Source organism: Idiotropiscis lumnitzeri, chromosome 13 (assembly GCF_059441095.1).
Source record: "Idiotropiscis lumnitzeri isolate Australia: NSW breed Sydney's pygmy pipehorse chromosome 13, RoL_Ilum_1.0, whole genome shotgun sequence".
Taxonomy (NCBI): domain Eukaryota; kingdom Metazoa; phylum Chordata; class Actinopteri; order Syngnathiformes; family Syngnathidae; genus Idiotropiscis; species Idiotropiscis lumnitzeri.
In genome coordinates, this window is record NC_142403.1 from 12,116,071 (window position 1) to 12,131,295 (window position 15,225).

The 15,225-nt window shown below is 41.6% G+C and overlaps 1 protein-coding gene across 1 annotated transcript in view; it reads left to right on the forward strand.

Moving 5' to 3' along the window:
• cacna1ea (calcium voltage-gated channel subunit alpha1 Ea) overlaps positions 1-15,225 on the forward strand; it is a 70,203-nt gene that overhangs the window by 23,409 nt on the left and 31,569 nt on the right. Inside the window, exons 4-11 of the mRNA XM_088313794.1 lie at positions 3,294-3,399; positions 3,480-3,619; positions 12,196-12,299; positions 12,583-12,741; positions 14,039-14,229; positions 14,508-14,611; positions 14,702-14,817; positions 14,970-15,023. Coding sequence (XP_088169920.1) covers positions 3,294-3,399; positions 3,480-3,619; positions 12,196-12,299; positions 12,583-12,741; positions 14,039-14,229; positions 14,508-14,611; positions 14,702-14,817; positions 14,970-15,023 — 974 coding nt within the window. The remainder of the gene's footprint in view (positions 1-3,293; positions 3,400-3,479; positions 3,620-12,195; positions 12,300-12,582; positions 12,742-14,038; positions 14,230-14,507; positions 14,612-14,701; positions 14,818-14,969; positions 15,024-15,225) is intronic.

Consider the following 15,225-nt stretch of genomic DNA (forward strand, 5'->3'; position numbering starts at 1 on the left):
CCCAAATTTATTTTTAGTTGACTTTAACTTCCAGAGCTATCTGACTGATGGGTGACAGCATTTCTCTTCAAAATTGATTCTCAGAAGCAACCTCCTGATGTGTGAAGGTGATCCGTCGGAGGGAATGACTGCGTCAAATATATTTATCGCTACATCGTAGAAGTCGCCATCTTTCTTAATGTCACACTCAATCTCCCTATAATGAGCTGAAAGGTGTCGTCCGCCTTTTTCCATTCCTTTCCTTTTGTGCGTCCATTAAGTGAGGCTCCGAATTCCTTCTCCACTTTCGTCTAAAGAATCTCAATTTGTGGATGTTAGCTGGAGCTTGAGCATATTGGCGGTTGCATCGTAGCCCATCTCCGTGTCTATTTTTGCATGCGCATTTTTAGGACTTGTGGCACGGTGCGAGCGTCAATGTGACTCACAGGATCGCTCACGAAGCGTGTGACTGATGAATCTGCACGATATGCGACATCACTCAGTGAGAAACGGAGTGGTTACTTTCCAGACACTTGTTGAGTCTCTTGAACGTCAATGTAATGTAAATGTTTTTTCTACTCACTCTGCAATGTTTCGGTTTGCGTGGCAAATGTGAATTTCTTTTTCTCACAATTTCTAATAGTCTCTGACTAACAAATCAGTGACAAGATTTTGTCAAAATGCCGCAGGGATCAAGGAATATAGCACTCTTTACACCCTCTATTTTTTTCATGTGGCTGAAATCTGGCTGTATCTTTTGATGCATGTGAACCAGTTCTTATTTTGCTCTGTAGAGTGCGGGACCAATGATAAGAATGGATTTCCTTGCCATGACGATTTGGGGTGGCCGCTCGTTGAGTTGTCACCTGCAATGCACAAGCTTGCCCCCACAAAGACCAAATTGATTGTATTTTCCCTCATGGACGTAGCACTTCATTGACACACTGCTGGCGGAAATGTATTTGATGTACGTAGAAGTTACATTTTCACAGAAAAAAAAAGAATTTGTCAAGTTAAAGGCAAGGTGCAACTTCATTTATATACAAGCAATTATTATCCCTTTAGCCTCGTGCCTTTTTTTTCTCCCATTTTGTTGATTATGTGGTGAAAAGCATGCAAATCGATCCCACATGAGAGCTTACATGGTGCTGTCGCCAGAAAGTGCCGAGGTGGGCTGAGGGGTCCCGCGGCTGGGCCAGTGGCTGAGCCGCAGCTGGTACCTTTTGTTGGTTGAGTTATGAGAAAGTCACCAAGTCTTGAAGTTTTCAATTTAAAGGTCAGATAAAAAAAATAAAAAAAACTCCCCGAATGACCTAACCTTGAATCGTGTCAATGTTTACGCTTCAGTGTAAAAATGTTCAGGTGTCTATTTGCTGGCAATGAGCTCATGGTCAGTCATGTTCGTACTATGTCAATTTCCTCCCCAAGCGGTTACAAAAAGGTCAAAACTAATAAAAGAATAATAAAGCGAATAGACACTTCACTGCCCCAGTAACCACCTCGGGGCATTGACTTTTGGCTCCAAGAGAAAACTTGTTGCCGTGGATACCTCGTTTTTTTCCCCTCCCTTCCTGCCATCTTTTGCGGCACTCCCTCCTGTTGACTGCTGTTTAAGGACAAGAAGGCGGCATTTATCTTCTTAGCGGGAGGTGAAAAATACAATAAGAGAGAAGACAGCACCTCATGCTGATGCAACTATTATGTCATTAAGACCGTTTTTTTTTTTGTCCGCTGCTTGCTGACGGCCTCGCAAATGTGCGAGCGAGTTGTAATGTGCAGAGAGGTTCAAGTTCCAGCTGGTGGGTGTTAACATTTGGATTTGCTCTTTTTATTCAGGCTCTCATAACTCGCATGCCCCCGAGTAACCCCGCTGGGTATCAGCAGCCGCGCGTTATCGATCTGTCCGGTGTCAGCCTAATTTGGTCTCATTGCTTCCCACTTCTTCTTCTCCTCCTCCTCCTCCTCACTTGTTTCGCAAGCACCAGCCTATCTCCTCCATCCCGATCACTCTCACGCCTTGTCTTTCCTTCCCTATTATCTCGTTGCCGACACCTTTCTTTATGCCTTGCACAGCGTGACGTTTGAGGCACACTATTTCAGTGCGTTTGCAGACCAAATAAGGTGTCGATTTTGAGTGGCTTTTTCTCGGAGGCTTGTTCATTATTATTTTTTTATATGCTATACATCGCGAACGTAATAGCCTTACGGTCTCCAGCTTATGATAATGACTTTGTAATAGCGGTGCCAATGTGATTGACTTCATTAGAAGTCAGTTTCTGTGGGAACAAGAAATAATTGGGGTGTGATATATGAGCGGAGTGTGTTATGAGACGTGTGGTAGCAGTTACACACAGTGTAAGTGAGTGAAATCTTGGATTGACCTCAATGCATTTTGCATTGGCAAAAGGTATCCGATCCAGTTTTGATTGAAATAGTCGTTTTGCGATACGTTTATTTCTGCACTTGTCGTTTGCAAGGGGCAGCAAACCTGTTTCAAAGTGCCAAAGTCCTGCCTTTGTGCATCGGAGCTCTTTCAATCTGTGTGGAATTTGTTCTTGTTGTAAAAAAGAAAAAATGGTTGTGGCATTTACGAAGAAACGCATCTCAAATCATGCCGGAAAAAAACTCAAACTTGACAAATAGTGAAGCAGTGCTTAATTTCATTAAAAAATATATTTTGTAAAATACTTAACCATGCACACATGTAAAAGGATTCCTATTTCTCTGCAGTCTGAACAGTATTACTGAACCGTATTATACGCATTGCAAATGGGGAAGCCCTACAATACACTCTAAAAACAAAAATTGGATTGCTCAAATAACACAATTAAACATATCATCCACAGTCAGGTTTTCGTTTAATAAACAACGTAATGTTCCAAATATCAAGCATTTGTTTATCAATTCTGGTCACAAATTCCTTTGCAATTGCTATTCGATTAAGTACGTTTATCAGTTCTGCCTTTAGGAATGTGAAGAATTTGGCGATTTTTTTTTCCTAGTCAAGACTGAGCAAGAGTCAGCAGGATTACACAAAAAGTACAAAACCATTCTGTGTTCAACTTTACAATCAAGTGATAATGAACTGTTACATTTTGCTGTCGATTAACATGATGCTGCGGCTTGAGGAATTGATTTTGCTGCGCAATTTTCGACTGCAGCAGATGATGACATAAAATCGTCATGAAAAATTTTGTTGTGCACATTACTGCTCCTGCAGGACTTGAGTGGAACAGCCTCACCTGTCACTTGATGACTTTTTCAATCAAAGGCTTCATTTTTGCCAACATGGTTCCTTAACTCGTTGCCATCACTCCATTTGAGTACATGATCCTGGCCACCATCATCGCCAACTGTATCGTCCTGGCTCTTGAGCAACACCTACCCGGCGAGGACAAAACGCCAATGTCAAAGCGACTGGTGAGGCACAACGTGAACATTTAACTGCACGTTAATATTGAACTGTTGATTCCACCTTTTCATTTGCTTTGCACCAATAGGAGAAGACCGAGCCCTACTTCATAGGGATGTTCTGTTTGGAGGCGGGAATAAAGATCATCGCACTGGGCTTTGTATTCCATAAAGGCTCCTACCTCCGCAATGGGTGGAATGTGATGGATTTCATTGTGGTGCTCAGTGGGTAAGTCAATGAGACAGGCTCTCCCGAGCCGTTAGTATGTACAGCACGGTGGGGACCGAGTGGATAGCACATCACAGAATTTTGGCTCTGGGCTTTCCTGTTGTTCTCTGGGTACTCCATCATTGTCCCACATTGCAAATATATCATATGTTCATGTTAGACTTCAAATGTTCTGTAGGACTGAATATCATTGTAAATGTTAGTCTGTATGTCCCCTTTGATTGGGTGGCGACCAGTCCCGGCAACTCTGTCTCCCGTCCAAATGTAGCTCGCACATGCTCAGGAAAATTGTTGAATGGATAAAGTTGGGCATTGCATTGCTATTTTCAACCTATTTCAATGCCTCTTATTCTGTGTTTGAATTTGGCTTTACAAGATATGCAAATTATTCTTGAAGCAAATAAAATTGCGTTAACTGAGTTAAAATATTTAATTGCGTTACAATTTTTTAAAATTAGCTTGAATTAATGTTTTAATTTTAATTTAATTTTAATTTTAATTTTAACAGCCTATATATATATATATATATATATATATATATATATACATATATATATATATACAAATGAAATATTAAACAATTGGAATAAAGCGCGACGGGAATCTGACAGTGTTCTTAGAGAATTCTATATGATTCCGGCGTCTTCCATTATTGATGAGTCCAATTGAGGCGCCGGCTCAAGGATGCTCTTCTCGCTACAGGAGAGAGGAAGGAAGTGAGGTCGGAGGGGGGATGACAATGAGGGTGGGGGGGGGGGGGGGGCGGTATAGGCTGGCTGTACCCTGTTGATCAATTGACACCGCTTGAAGAAAACTGTTGGTGCAAAATTGGAACCTTAATTAAAACACGGTGAGGCAAGCAATTGTTAATGGATTGGGCACGGCCACAAATGTGGAAAAGGCCACAGTGGCTCGCCCAATGCGTCACGTGTGTTACAATCAGACTTGCTGCATGTGCGTGCGTGTATAGCTCAGTAGCATTTATTAAGAATCATCTTGTTCACAAAAGAATTTGTGTTTGTGTATTGGCCTTGATTGTCTGTGTGAGAAATGAGTTTTCAGTTAATTGCTGCGCTTGAAATGTTATTTCTGAAAGGAATCTGTCTTTGAGAGTTCTGAACTCCTGTTTCCGTGCCATTGTTGCAACGAGCTGATTAATGCACTCCAGAGAAGTTATCACTCCTAGCGGGGAATGTATAGCAGAAATCTGCATTTTATTACATTTTTTTAAAATTGGACTTGATAAACTGTCTCAGATGTCCAGTGTCAACATAAATCCCAGTGCTAGCAATGCAAAGCTAGCATTAGCACTGTAAACATGACTTATTTGAAATGGAGTTTTACTTTAACTCCGCTTATTGGTTTGAAGTTTTATTTTTGGGAATGTGCAACGAATTAAAAATCAAGATGAGGTTATAGACACAATCCTCCTAGTTGTTGGCAAATGAACGAAAATGATTTTTTTGGGGGGTGGGGGGATATTCCGCTATTGTTTCTGTAATGCACCAAAAGTCCAAGTAAGTCAGTCAGAGCGAGATGAAGGAGTACGCTCTCGAGTGTGTGGCAATGATTTCAATGATTTCTTGAAAAAATATGTAAAAAAAAAAAAAAAAAGAGACGGGCCAGGGATGGACGATTTTTTTTCTTTTTTTTTTTTTTTTTTTTTTTTTATATATATTTTTTACTGGTAATTTTAGTGATGTCATTCGGTCAGTGTTAAGAATTATGGCAATTTATTATAATTTTTTTAACAGTGCAAAAGGCTCAGTTGCCATTGTCGCCTTTTTATTTATGACTCACACAGGCAGAATCACTGGATGATTAAACAATGTAGTGGATTTTTCTATTCCTGCGTGAGTGAGAGCTAAAGAACCGTCTCTCAGCGGCAAGCCCTGACTCACACGACACTATTTTGTGTTGACGGAAGCTTCTGCTTACTGTATCAACACTGGTGGTCACCGTTCACTCTCTGAGATGCCTCGGTCACAGATGGCCAAGGGAGGTGACGGCATGAGGTATAAAAGAAAAGAAAATGCAGACCACCTTTAGCGGTCTGTTTTTATAGTTAAAATTGCAGGAGAACAATATCACAAGTGCGAATGCCAGAGTGAAAGTGACAAATAAAGAGATGCCTGTGAAGAGAGGAAAACAGAGGTTAAGTCGGAAGAAATGCGGAGATTGTGTCCATGCGTGATCTTACAAGCTAATTGGCACCTTTGCAGTCTTGCTCAGTGACAAGCCACCATTAGAATGACAACATTTGGCAGGAGGTGAAACCCAACGTGTGCTTAAGTCACCCCCATGTGCAAGATTGAGTAAAGAGTGTAAAATATCTGGAAAGCTTCGCTTCATTTTATTTCCTGGAAATGTAAACGCTTTTAGCGGTTGATGACAAGTGCCCGTCATGATAACAGAAAAAAGAATATGACCGTTAAAAATGACAGTGTTGGCCAAATGGAGCACGATACTAGCAATGCCAGCATCGCCTTCTGTTAGCTTGGCAGTCATACACCTGTAACACTGAGTAGCGGACACTCACACGCGCACACACGCGCACACACACACCCACACACACACACAGACACACAAAGAGAAAGGGAGAGGAGAATGGGAGAGCTGTCTCCACCAATCCTATTCCCCCTCTGTCATTGGATCAATTGATGACATAGGCGGCCTGCAGCAGGGATGCATATGTCCCCAAGAGCCGTTGCCGTGGTGACAGAGGACCCCGCCCCAGGTCAGGCTGTCACTGGCTTCCCTACTCAATATGCGCAGTTAGTCTTCAACCGCATTGCCATGTTGAAGTGCAATCGTGAGTAAAAAAAAAAAGAAATAAAACAAGAGTGTGTTTATGTCTGGTGAGTGATGTCGCTGATCCAGAATCACGTCTGTTACCGATGGCGGCGATGTCGAGGAAAGTGATAGTAAGAAGCTCGCTCTCCATTTTTGCCGCCACCATAAAGAGGCTGAGTGGGCCGTGAAACAAAGCCCATCGAGGGCATTCATGTCTCGTCAGTCTCATTCTGGTTGTGATCAGAGACGATGAAGTGCTGCAGTGAGATGAAAGCGGCCATCATGCAGGCTCGGATCCGACCAATTTGAATTTGCAATTGTTTTTGTTACGTTAAAAGTAAAATATTCATATATCATTGTTGGACTTTTAAATAACTACTTGACAGTACACTAAGGACAATTGTATCTCTGTCATTGGATGGTGACCCATGATCATAAAGGTGCCTTGAAATATGAGTTTAATTCCGTGGCCATGCTCAGAACTCAAAACACTCATATCTCAAATCATCTTTTTTCATTTAAATGATTGGACTTGTTATAACTGTTCTAGCCTCCCCCAAAAAAATAACTCAACTTTTTGTGGTATTAGGTTTACCAATATGATATTTTGCAAATCATCACATCATTGAATCAAATTGAAACAGTTTGTGCATCTAGAATAATTCATTGTTGCTCCTTCTGGTGAGTGCAAATTGGCCACTAGAGGGCATAACAGTCATGCCAACACAAAGAAAGAAGACTTTCACCACTACTGCTAGTGATCCAGTAAGCTTCTGTAATAAAATATAAACCAAAAAACTGTACAGTGACGCATTAGAAAGTAGCCAACGAATCTAATAAATACATTTTTACTGAAACAACTGATTCGGCAATTACTAATTATCAAATGATAGTGCAGTGTTGAGTAACATTTGACAACACTTGAACAGTGCCCATGCCTTATCCATTAGGCCACTGGGGCACATCCTAATTCTGTTGTTAATATACAGACTTGATTAACATTGTATTTCAGGTGTGCAATCGAGAGAAATTCTCTCACTAAAACTGTCCAGTCCATGAAATATTAACTTGTGAAGAAAACTTGGAGTGCCATAAACAAATCGCAACAAAAGCTGAAGTGTTCTTTCAGTTTGGGTTGTTATGAATGACAATAATTGCAACATAGTGTTCAATCCTTTTCATTTTCTGTTGCCTCTATGTCAAAGACTAGCGCCTCTGAATTTAAAGGGAATGTCCATGAAGCTTTTTGGCTGTGTTCACACCCACAACGGCGCAATCATTCATTCCTAACTGTAGACTTGCACTGGACAAAAATATAGAGCCCACAATGTTAAAGTTCTGATGCTGGTAGGAATGAGGTCTCGCAGGATGTCATGCATAATGGAGGTTTCAAGTTTTTGAGGACCTTAGAGGTGAATTTACACCAGAATCATCTCAGGGCTGCTTAACTAATCAGGGCTGTAAGTGCTCACAATAATTGCCCACAGAAATCATTTTATGACACGCTAAAGTAATGTTTTACAGTGGATATTTAAATGGTGGGGAGAAGTTTTTATGGGCACCATTTGCCACATAAAGGCGTAATGCACTTAATTGGTATTCGCTTTTATTGGGTTACTCGCTGGTGGGCCGGTGTATTTGGTGCCTGGACCTTCAGTAGGGACCAACCTAATCCACCTCATAGTAGCAGTTATTCTACAAAATAACATCATGTAAATGTGCCAGGTTTATCACCTGAAGCAGATACTTTACATCTAATAAAATGACAAAAACAAAAAGCATTTAAATTAAATGCTGTATATCACATTCACCAGAAATGAAAATTATAAAACATATTAATGGTGAAAATCACCACAGATGTGTTTAGCAAAGGATGTGAGTAATGCTTGACATCAACAAAGGACCAGCTCAGTGAGAAATCTGAATGGTTGCAAAAAAAAAAAATGACCACTTTACTAACTGCAGATTCTGAAGATCCTGGGCAGTTTAAATTGATATGGCGGCACATAAAAGCTGAAATTGAAATCTCTGACAGTGTCACTAAAAATTGGCTGTTATTATCAAAGGCAGCTGTTGTGCTGGTTCTTTTGCAGTTGCACTGTCATGTTGTCTTCGCTGAGCGTACGGTAGAAATGCGGGTTCTCGTCTTGGCAGTGACATGGCGCACAAGTCACAATGTTGTCACTTTCAGGGCCTGGCGGTTGTCCCAGTCGATTTTTCACGCCATGTGGAGGTGTCATGGGTCCTCACGTCACGCTTGACAGGTGTGACCGGCTTAGCGCTCGTGTGGGCGTCTCTCTTTACGACTGCTTCGGTGCCTCAGACCAGTAGTTCTCATCACAGGTCACATATTTTACATTGGACAAATCTCACGTCACCACGCAAAAGTGACATAAAGGGCCTTATTTTGGTTGGCAGGTGTCCTTGCGCTCAGCGTAAGAACGGGTTCATCTTCATTTTGGTGCCAGGACACATCTAGTCTAGCCCATTTCGCAGTTTGGTGACAAAAAGAAGACAAAATTATGGACTACTTAAAAACACGTCTAACTCGTGGCACGGGTGGTGTACTGCGATTTTGGTATTTTCGATCGAGGCGCAGGTGGACATATTTATAATAGTTAAAGACAATCCCTCTGAATCTTTGTAGAAATCAATTCATTGAACAAATTCTAATTTCTATCATCTTAATTGCGCTGCCATGACCCCGTCGCACAACTGTGCAAAGAAAACTCCACCCATGCACATAGTCTGTGTGAATGGCTGTTTGTCTATATGTGCCCTGCAATTGACGGTGACCAGTCTGATATGGGGACAGAAAATGTATATACTGTAGGGATGCAATTAGGACAATGATCACGCAGCCGTTATTCTTTGAATAATTTTATGTTACTATTCCAGCACTGCTGGAGTGACTCATACATTTGTAGCGTTTTATTCAGTCTAAACCAATAAAAGATTAGCTGTCAGAGTTTATTGTCGTCTAATAATTACAAGATAGTATATAACCAACCTGTACCATTATCAAAGGTTTATGATGGTGACAGTTTGACCCGGAACAAATTAATCAACTCCATTACATTCCTTTTTTTATGATGTGCTTTGTAAACATAATAGGCTGGGAGGAAATTAATTTGGCTTTGACCCACTCCGACCTCAAGATGAACCGATTATCGGACAGCCTCGTGGACCTCACGAAGCACGTGAAACCCGATTGATGAGCGCAACTTTTCACACAAATGTCTGCAAGGGACAGTTAATAAAGAGATGACATTCAAATTCCAAAGGTCATCATCATACAGTGAGCGTTCAACCGCCATTTATGTCTGCACTTAATTGTTTTCATTAAGTGTTCATTAAACTCAACGTGTAAAATTTGACACGAGAACATGAAATAATGAGCTGACCAAGCACGGCGCTGTGTTGGAATTGTACCGGGATGGCCGACTTCTTCTTCAATTTCAGTTCTTGAGACTTTTTCTTTTGTCCATCCCATCATGATATCGGTGTCCACCAAATTCTGCGTGGATCAGTCAACCTGCTAGTTGATGTGTCACAAATCTGGTTCTTGTAGGAAGAGGAAGAACGAGGCGGGGAGAAAAGGAAAATCAATTAAAATTGATATATCCATTTTTTAATTTTTTTTTTAAACCCATCCCTAATACTTGGATTAAGTGGTTGCGTCTGCCGGAAACACAAATCAAACGACAGAAGAAAATTATTCCACGATAAATAAACAGCGTTTATTTTACAATACATCTGCGCAATGGAACGCGGTTCCAAGTAACTGTAAACAATTGTTTGTGATTACCAGGAGGCTGAAGGTGTGGCAGCAGCTGTCATGTTAGTACAGGCGTGGTCAAACTTTGGCCCGGGGGCCACATGCGGCCCATTAAACGTTTTAATCCGGCCCGCCGAACATGAAAAAAATCAAATGAATAAACCTTGTTCGTGTTTTATTATCTAAATACTGTGGTTTTTCAAAGACATATATATTGTTGGAATGCTTTTGTCCACTTCCTTTTAAAATTAAATGTATTATTTTTCTCCGATGAGTTGAGGTTACCAAAACACTCCATCTGCTTCTGGTCCGGCCCCTCTGTCAAATTTTAGAACCCATTGTGGCCTGCCAATCAAAACGTTTTCGCACCCCTGTGTTGGCACATTGCAATCCGTGCGTTTTGCAAGGATTAAACGAGACAAACAAGTACACAAAAGTCAACCTTATTATTGTTGAAAGAGCACAATTTCAGTTGCAGATGTTGTTTTGCCTGTGTGTCCGAGTATAATGAAGTGGCTTGTTAGAGAAAATGCAGACTGATGGTTGGTTGGCGAGTCGGGACCGCCACAAGGCATCAATTTCGTTTTATTGTAATCATCTCAACATTGTTGGATCTTTCTATTTCGGCAGAAACAAAACGGCGCAAATAAATGAACAGCCTGTGAGTGTGGAAAAGGAGGGAGGACACGGAATGTGAGCCAAATTGTTTTGTGCCAATCCAAGCCTGTGTTTTTACTCCCTTGGCTTATTTACATGTCGCACTGCCTGCTGCCAGACTTCCAGCTCCAGACGGCAAAGCTGTCGCACATAATGACCAAGTGACGGCGAGGTTACTCATATTATTATTTTTTTTAAATTGCAGCTGAATAGCCAACAGCCCAACACTAACAAACACGGTCGCACACAAACAAATTTGCTTAATAAAGGACAGCAGAGAACAGATTTTTTTTTATTAGCCGGTGGATATGAGATCCTCCCGTCCACTGACTGACTGACTGATGGAACTAAACGAGCGTGACATTTTTAGAACTCGTCTCCGTTTGTCGCCATAACAACTAAAGAGCAGCCACGACTGACTACTGAGGTGAAGAAAGGCGTGAGAGAAAGCGAGACGCGCGCCAAGTGCCAGTTGATGAGACGACAAGCCGCCGCTGTGGAAAGCAAGAAGAAGAAGAAGAGGGAGATAAAGAGCTTGGAAACAAATGAGGCTGAGGAGGCAATACTTGGAGGTGTAAAGCTCATGGGGATAATTTTCTTTCTATATTTATGGCAATGATGATAATGACGACAATGATGGTGATGATGATGAGCTATTTCAGTCCGTCACACCCCATCTGACTTATGTCATGATGTGCTCTACCTCCCGTCTGGTCTTCTTTTAATAACTGTAAACCATGAAAATAATTAAGTTTTAAAAAAAAAAAAGAAAAAGTTCACGTTATTTGATAAATTTAGATTCGGAGCTACTCCAGAATGCGGCGCAGCTGCATGTTGTTACATTTTGGTTTTGATTTGGCTTGATGATATAAAATGACCCAACATTAGAATGTGTGGGGCACCCCCATTGTGAGGTATAAATGTCACAGAGGTTGGGAGTATTGTGGAGGGAAAAAAAAAGAAGTCTGCTTTGTGCAGCTGTAAAAGGCTCACTGTCTGCATGTGTGTGTGTGTGTGTGTGTGTGTGTGTGTGTGTGTGTGTGTGTGCGTGCGCGCGACTTTCTGTGCTGCGTGCATCCATGCCTTCCCGTGGTGGAGCTTCATTCTTTGTTCTGCACTAAACTCGCCACAACATTTCCATCTACACAACAGGGAAAGAACCCCCTTTAAAAAAAATGTGTAAATTAAAAATAACCTCCCAGTTGATGGCTGTAGTGCCTCACATTCTCGTAGTCCATATCTGTGCACTGCAGCCCGGTGTGTGCGTTTGAAGGTATCCCCCTTTTGCATTCAATGGCAACTTTTGTTCTTGTTTCACATTTCTCTCTTTTCTCTCTTTGTTGATCAGAATTTTGGCTGCGGCAGGCGCTCATATGAACATCTCTGTGGATCTGAGGACTCTGAGGGCGGTGAGGGTGCTGCGTCCGCTCAAACTGGTTTCGGGCATCCCCAGTGAGTATCAAGTCTTGGGTTTGTCTACATCTATAGCTCTCTATCTATCGAAATCACCATAGCCCACGACAAAAGTAGACAATGACTAAACTTAAGACTGACTGGAAATGAGCCATCATTTTCCTGCTGCTTTGCCTTTAAGTCAGACGAAGATGGATTCGTCGCCTCATAATCGATTTCCAAACGATTCATGTTCTTCCTCTGATTGTGTCAATCCCGAAATGTTCATTAACAGCGAATGATGGGTTCAATTTAAAATGATTGATTTGTGCTCTCTTGTCAGGTCTGCAGATCGTCCTCAAGTCCATTATGAAGGCCATGGTTCCTCTGCTCCAGATTGGCTTGCTGCTGTTTTTTGCCATCCTTATGTTCGCCATCATCGGCTTGGAGTTTTACAGCGGCAAGCTGCACCACACCTGCACGCCGCAGCCTGGGATACTCGGTTAGCCTTTACAACGCAATGCGTTCTCATGACAATTAAAAGTGATAATGTAAATGTTTTAATTTTCCAGAGCCAAGTGTAAGGGATCCTTTCGAGAGTAACCGGCAATACTTCAAGAATAAAGTAGATTTTTCACTTCTTAAAATCTGCCTTTATTCTGGTCTTAACTTTGACTTTAATAGCAAAATATAACATTTGCATCTTGGAATGTGTTTTTTTTTCCCCCCACAAAATTAGGCCGACAATTTTTAAGAATAAAGCCGGAGGGTCAAGGCCGGGACGTTACTGAGATCGCGGCCGAAGTGCCCAGCTCTGCTTATGGCATTTGGGTGGATAAATGCATTTGTACAACTGGCGTTGATATTATGTATTAATATTATGAATCATTTATAATCTCTGAGAATGTGTCGAACAACACGATATTAAAAAAAATTATCTTTTCAAGAGTAGCCTTGGTAGCTTTGTTGTGTTGTGTAACAATGATGCTATAAATCATGTTGTGCAATCTTGGGCGTCAGGGGCGTCCGGATATTACAGTTATTTAAGATTTTTCTTCTTCTAAGCACTAATTTGAGCTGTGCTCGAAGAAAAAAAAGAAATCATCCTCTGCCTTGCACTCCTTGATGGAATGAATGAAACAAAAGGAGCAATTTGTATTTTGGAAAGCCATGAATAATGCATCAGCGTGAAGAGATGAAAAAGTCACTTTGGAATTTCAGCATTGCACAAGTAAATTCAAAAGAGGTCTAACTGAGCTCTATCTGGCTGCCATACTTGTGTATGTTAATGCATAAGTGATCTTCTGCTACATGTAGTTACACAACCTTTTAGCATATAGCGCCATTATGCTAATCACGCGCGCATGGTTGTGCACACATGGCATCACAATGCACCGACTGACTGAATCAAACCAAACCGGCAGAGATGTTTCTGTGCAAGAAAACCAAATAACGTTTTGCGCTACAGTCGAACTATTGCGCGTTCGACATTGCCCTTATCTTTGGAGGGAATTGTGAGCAGGTCCGTAGAGCGGTCAGCGTTACAAAAAACAGGGTTCTGCTCGAGAGCAGCAAAATGTCAGGAAAGGCCGACTCGAACATCTGAACTTCACGTGGGTGATCACAGGCACTTTAAATGGTGCCACTTGTGTTTTTGTTTCATTTTGTTATATCACTGAAACTTGGCATTTCAACTGGGGTGTGTAGACTTTTCCAATTCACTATGTGGTAATGAACAACATGTCACATACAGAAATTGAGTTGTTTTTGTTTTTTGTGGCTAATTTGGACCCCTGCAGAAAACGAGACGGTGGACTCCTCTGAGTTTGAGTTCCCGTGCGGCGTGCGTCAGTGCCCGGCCAAATACGCCTGCAGCGACACGTGGATCGGCCCCAATGATGGCATCACGCAGTTTGACAACATCCTGTTTGCTGTTCTCACCGTCTTCCAGTGCATTACTATGGAGGGATGGACCACCGTGCTCTACAATGTGAGGCCGCAACGTGCATTCTATGTTGTCATTTCAGTCATGTTGTCCAAAAAAAGATTTCACTAAACTTGCCACAGTTCAGAGAATTCTGATCATAACTGTATTCAAATTTGGGATGATTTTTTATTTTTTTTATTTTTTTTATATAGTGGGGGGGGAGTTGAATAAGACAACAACAAACCCCTAAAAAAGGACAGGTTAAAAAAAAAAATCATGTGCCGTATTGTCTTTGAATGTAAACACCTTTTGTGTTGTGATTTTTTTTGTTTGGGCCTCAGGCCGACGATGCCTTGGGTCCCAATTGGAACTGGCTCTACTTCATCCCGCTCATCATCATCGGCTCCTTCTTCGTCTTGAACCTGGTGCTCGGAGTCCTCTCCGGGTACGCACACTTTACGCCTCCTCCAAATCATTTTGCGAAAGCTGAACCTCTGCCTGAACAAAAACATCATTTTGTGCTTTGATCCCAAAGTGAGTTTGCCAAAGAGAGGGAGCGGGTGGAGAACCGCAGGGCCTTCATGAAATTGAGACGCCAGCAGCAGATCGAGCGAGAGCTCAACGGATACCGCGCCTGGATCGACCGAGCAGGTGGCATTGCTCTCCATTTCATATCACAAAGAGAAAGAAGTTGAAGTTGGTTATTACCGCAGCCGAAACAAACCAACCCAGCACGAACTAGATTAGAAACGAGCACGTGAAATGTTATCTGCTGTTCATTTGTTGTGGTTGTGCTTTTCCAGAGGAGGTAATGCTTGCTGAGGAGAATAAAAATCCCGGACCTTCTGCCCTCGATGGTAAGGCGGCATTTTGAATTTCTGATCTCCATTTAATTACACGACTAAAGAATTCAAGCAGACTCTTTTAATTCTAATTCAATTCAAATGATTCAGGTAAATGTTGTAACTGTTTTTCCAGAAGGATTTTTACTTGCAAAACCGTTTTAGTCACCGATCTTGTTAATGATTTCTCACGCTAATTGTCAACAATGATTTAACA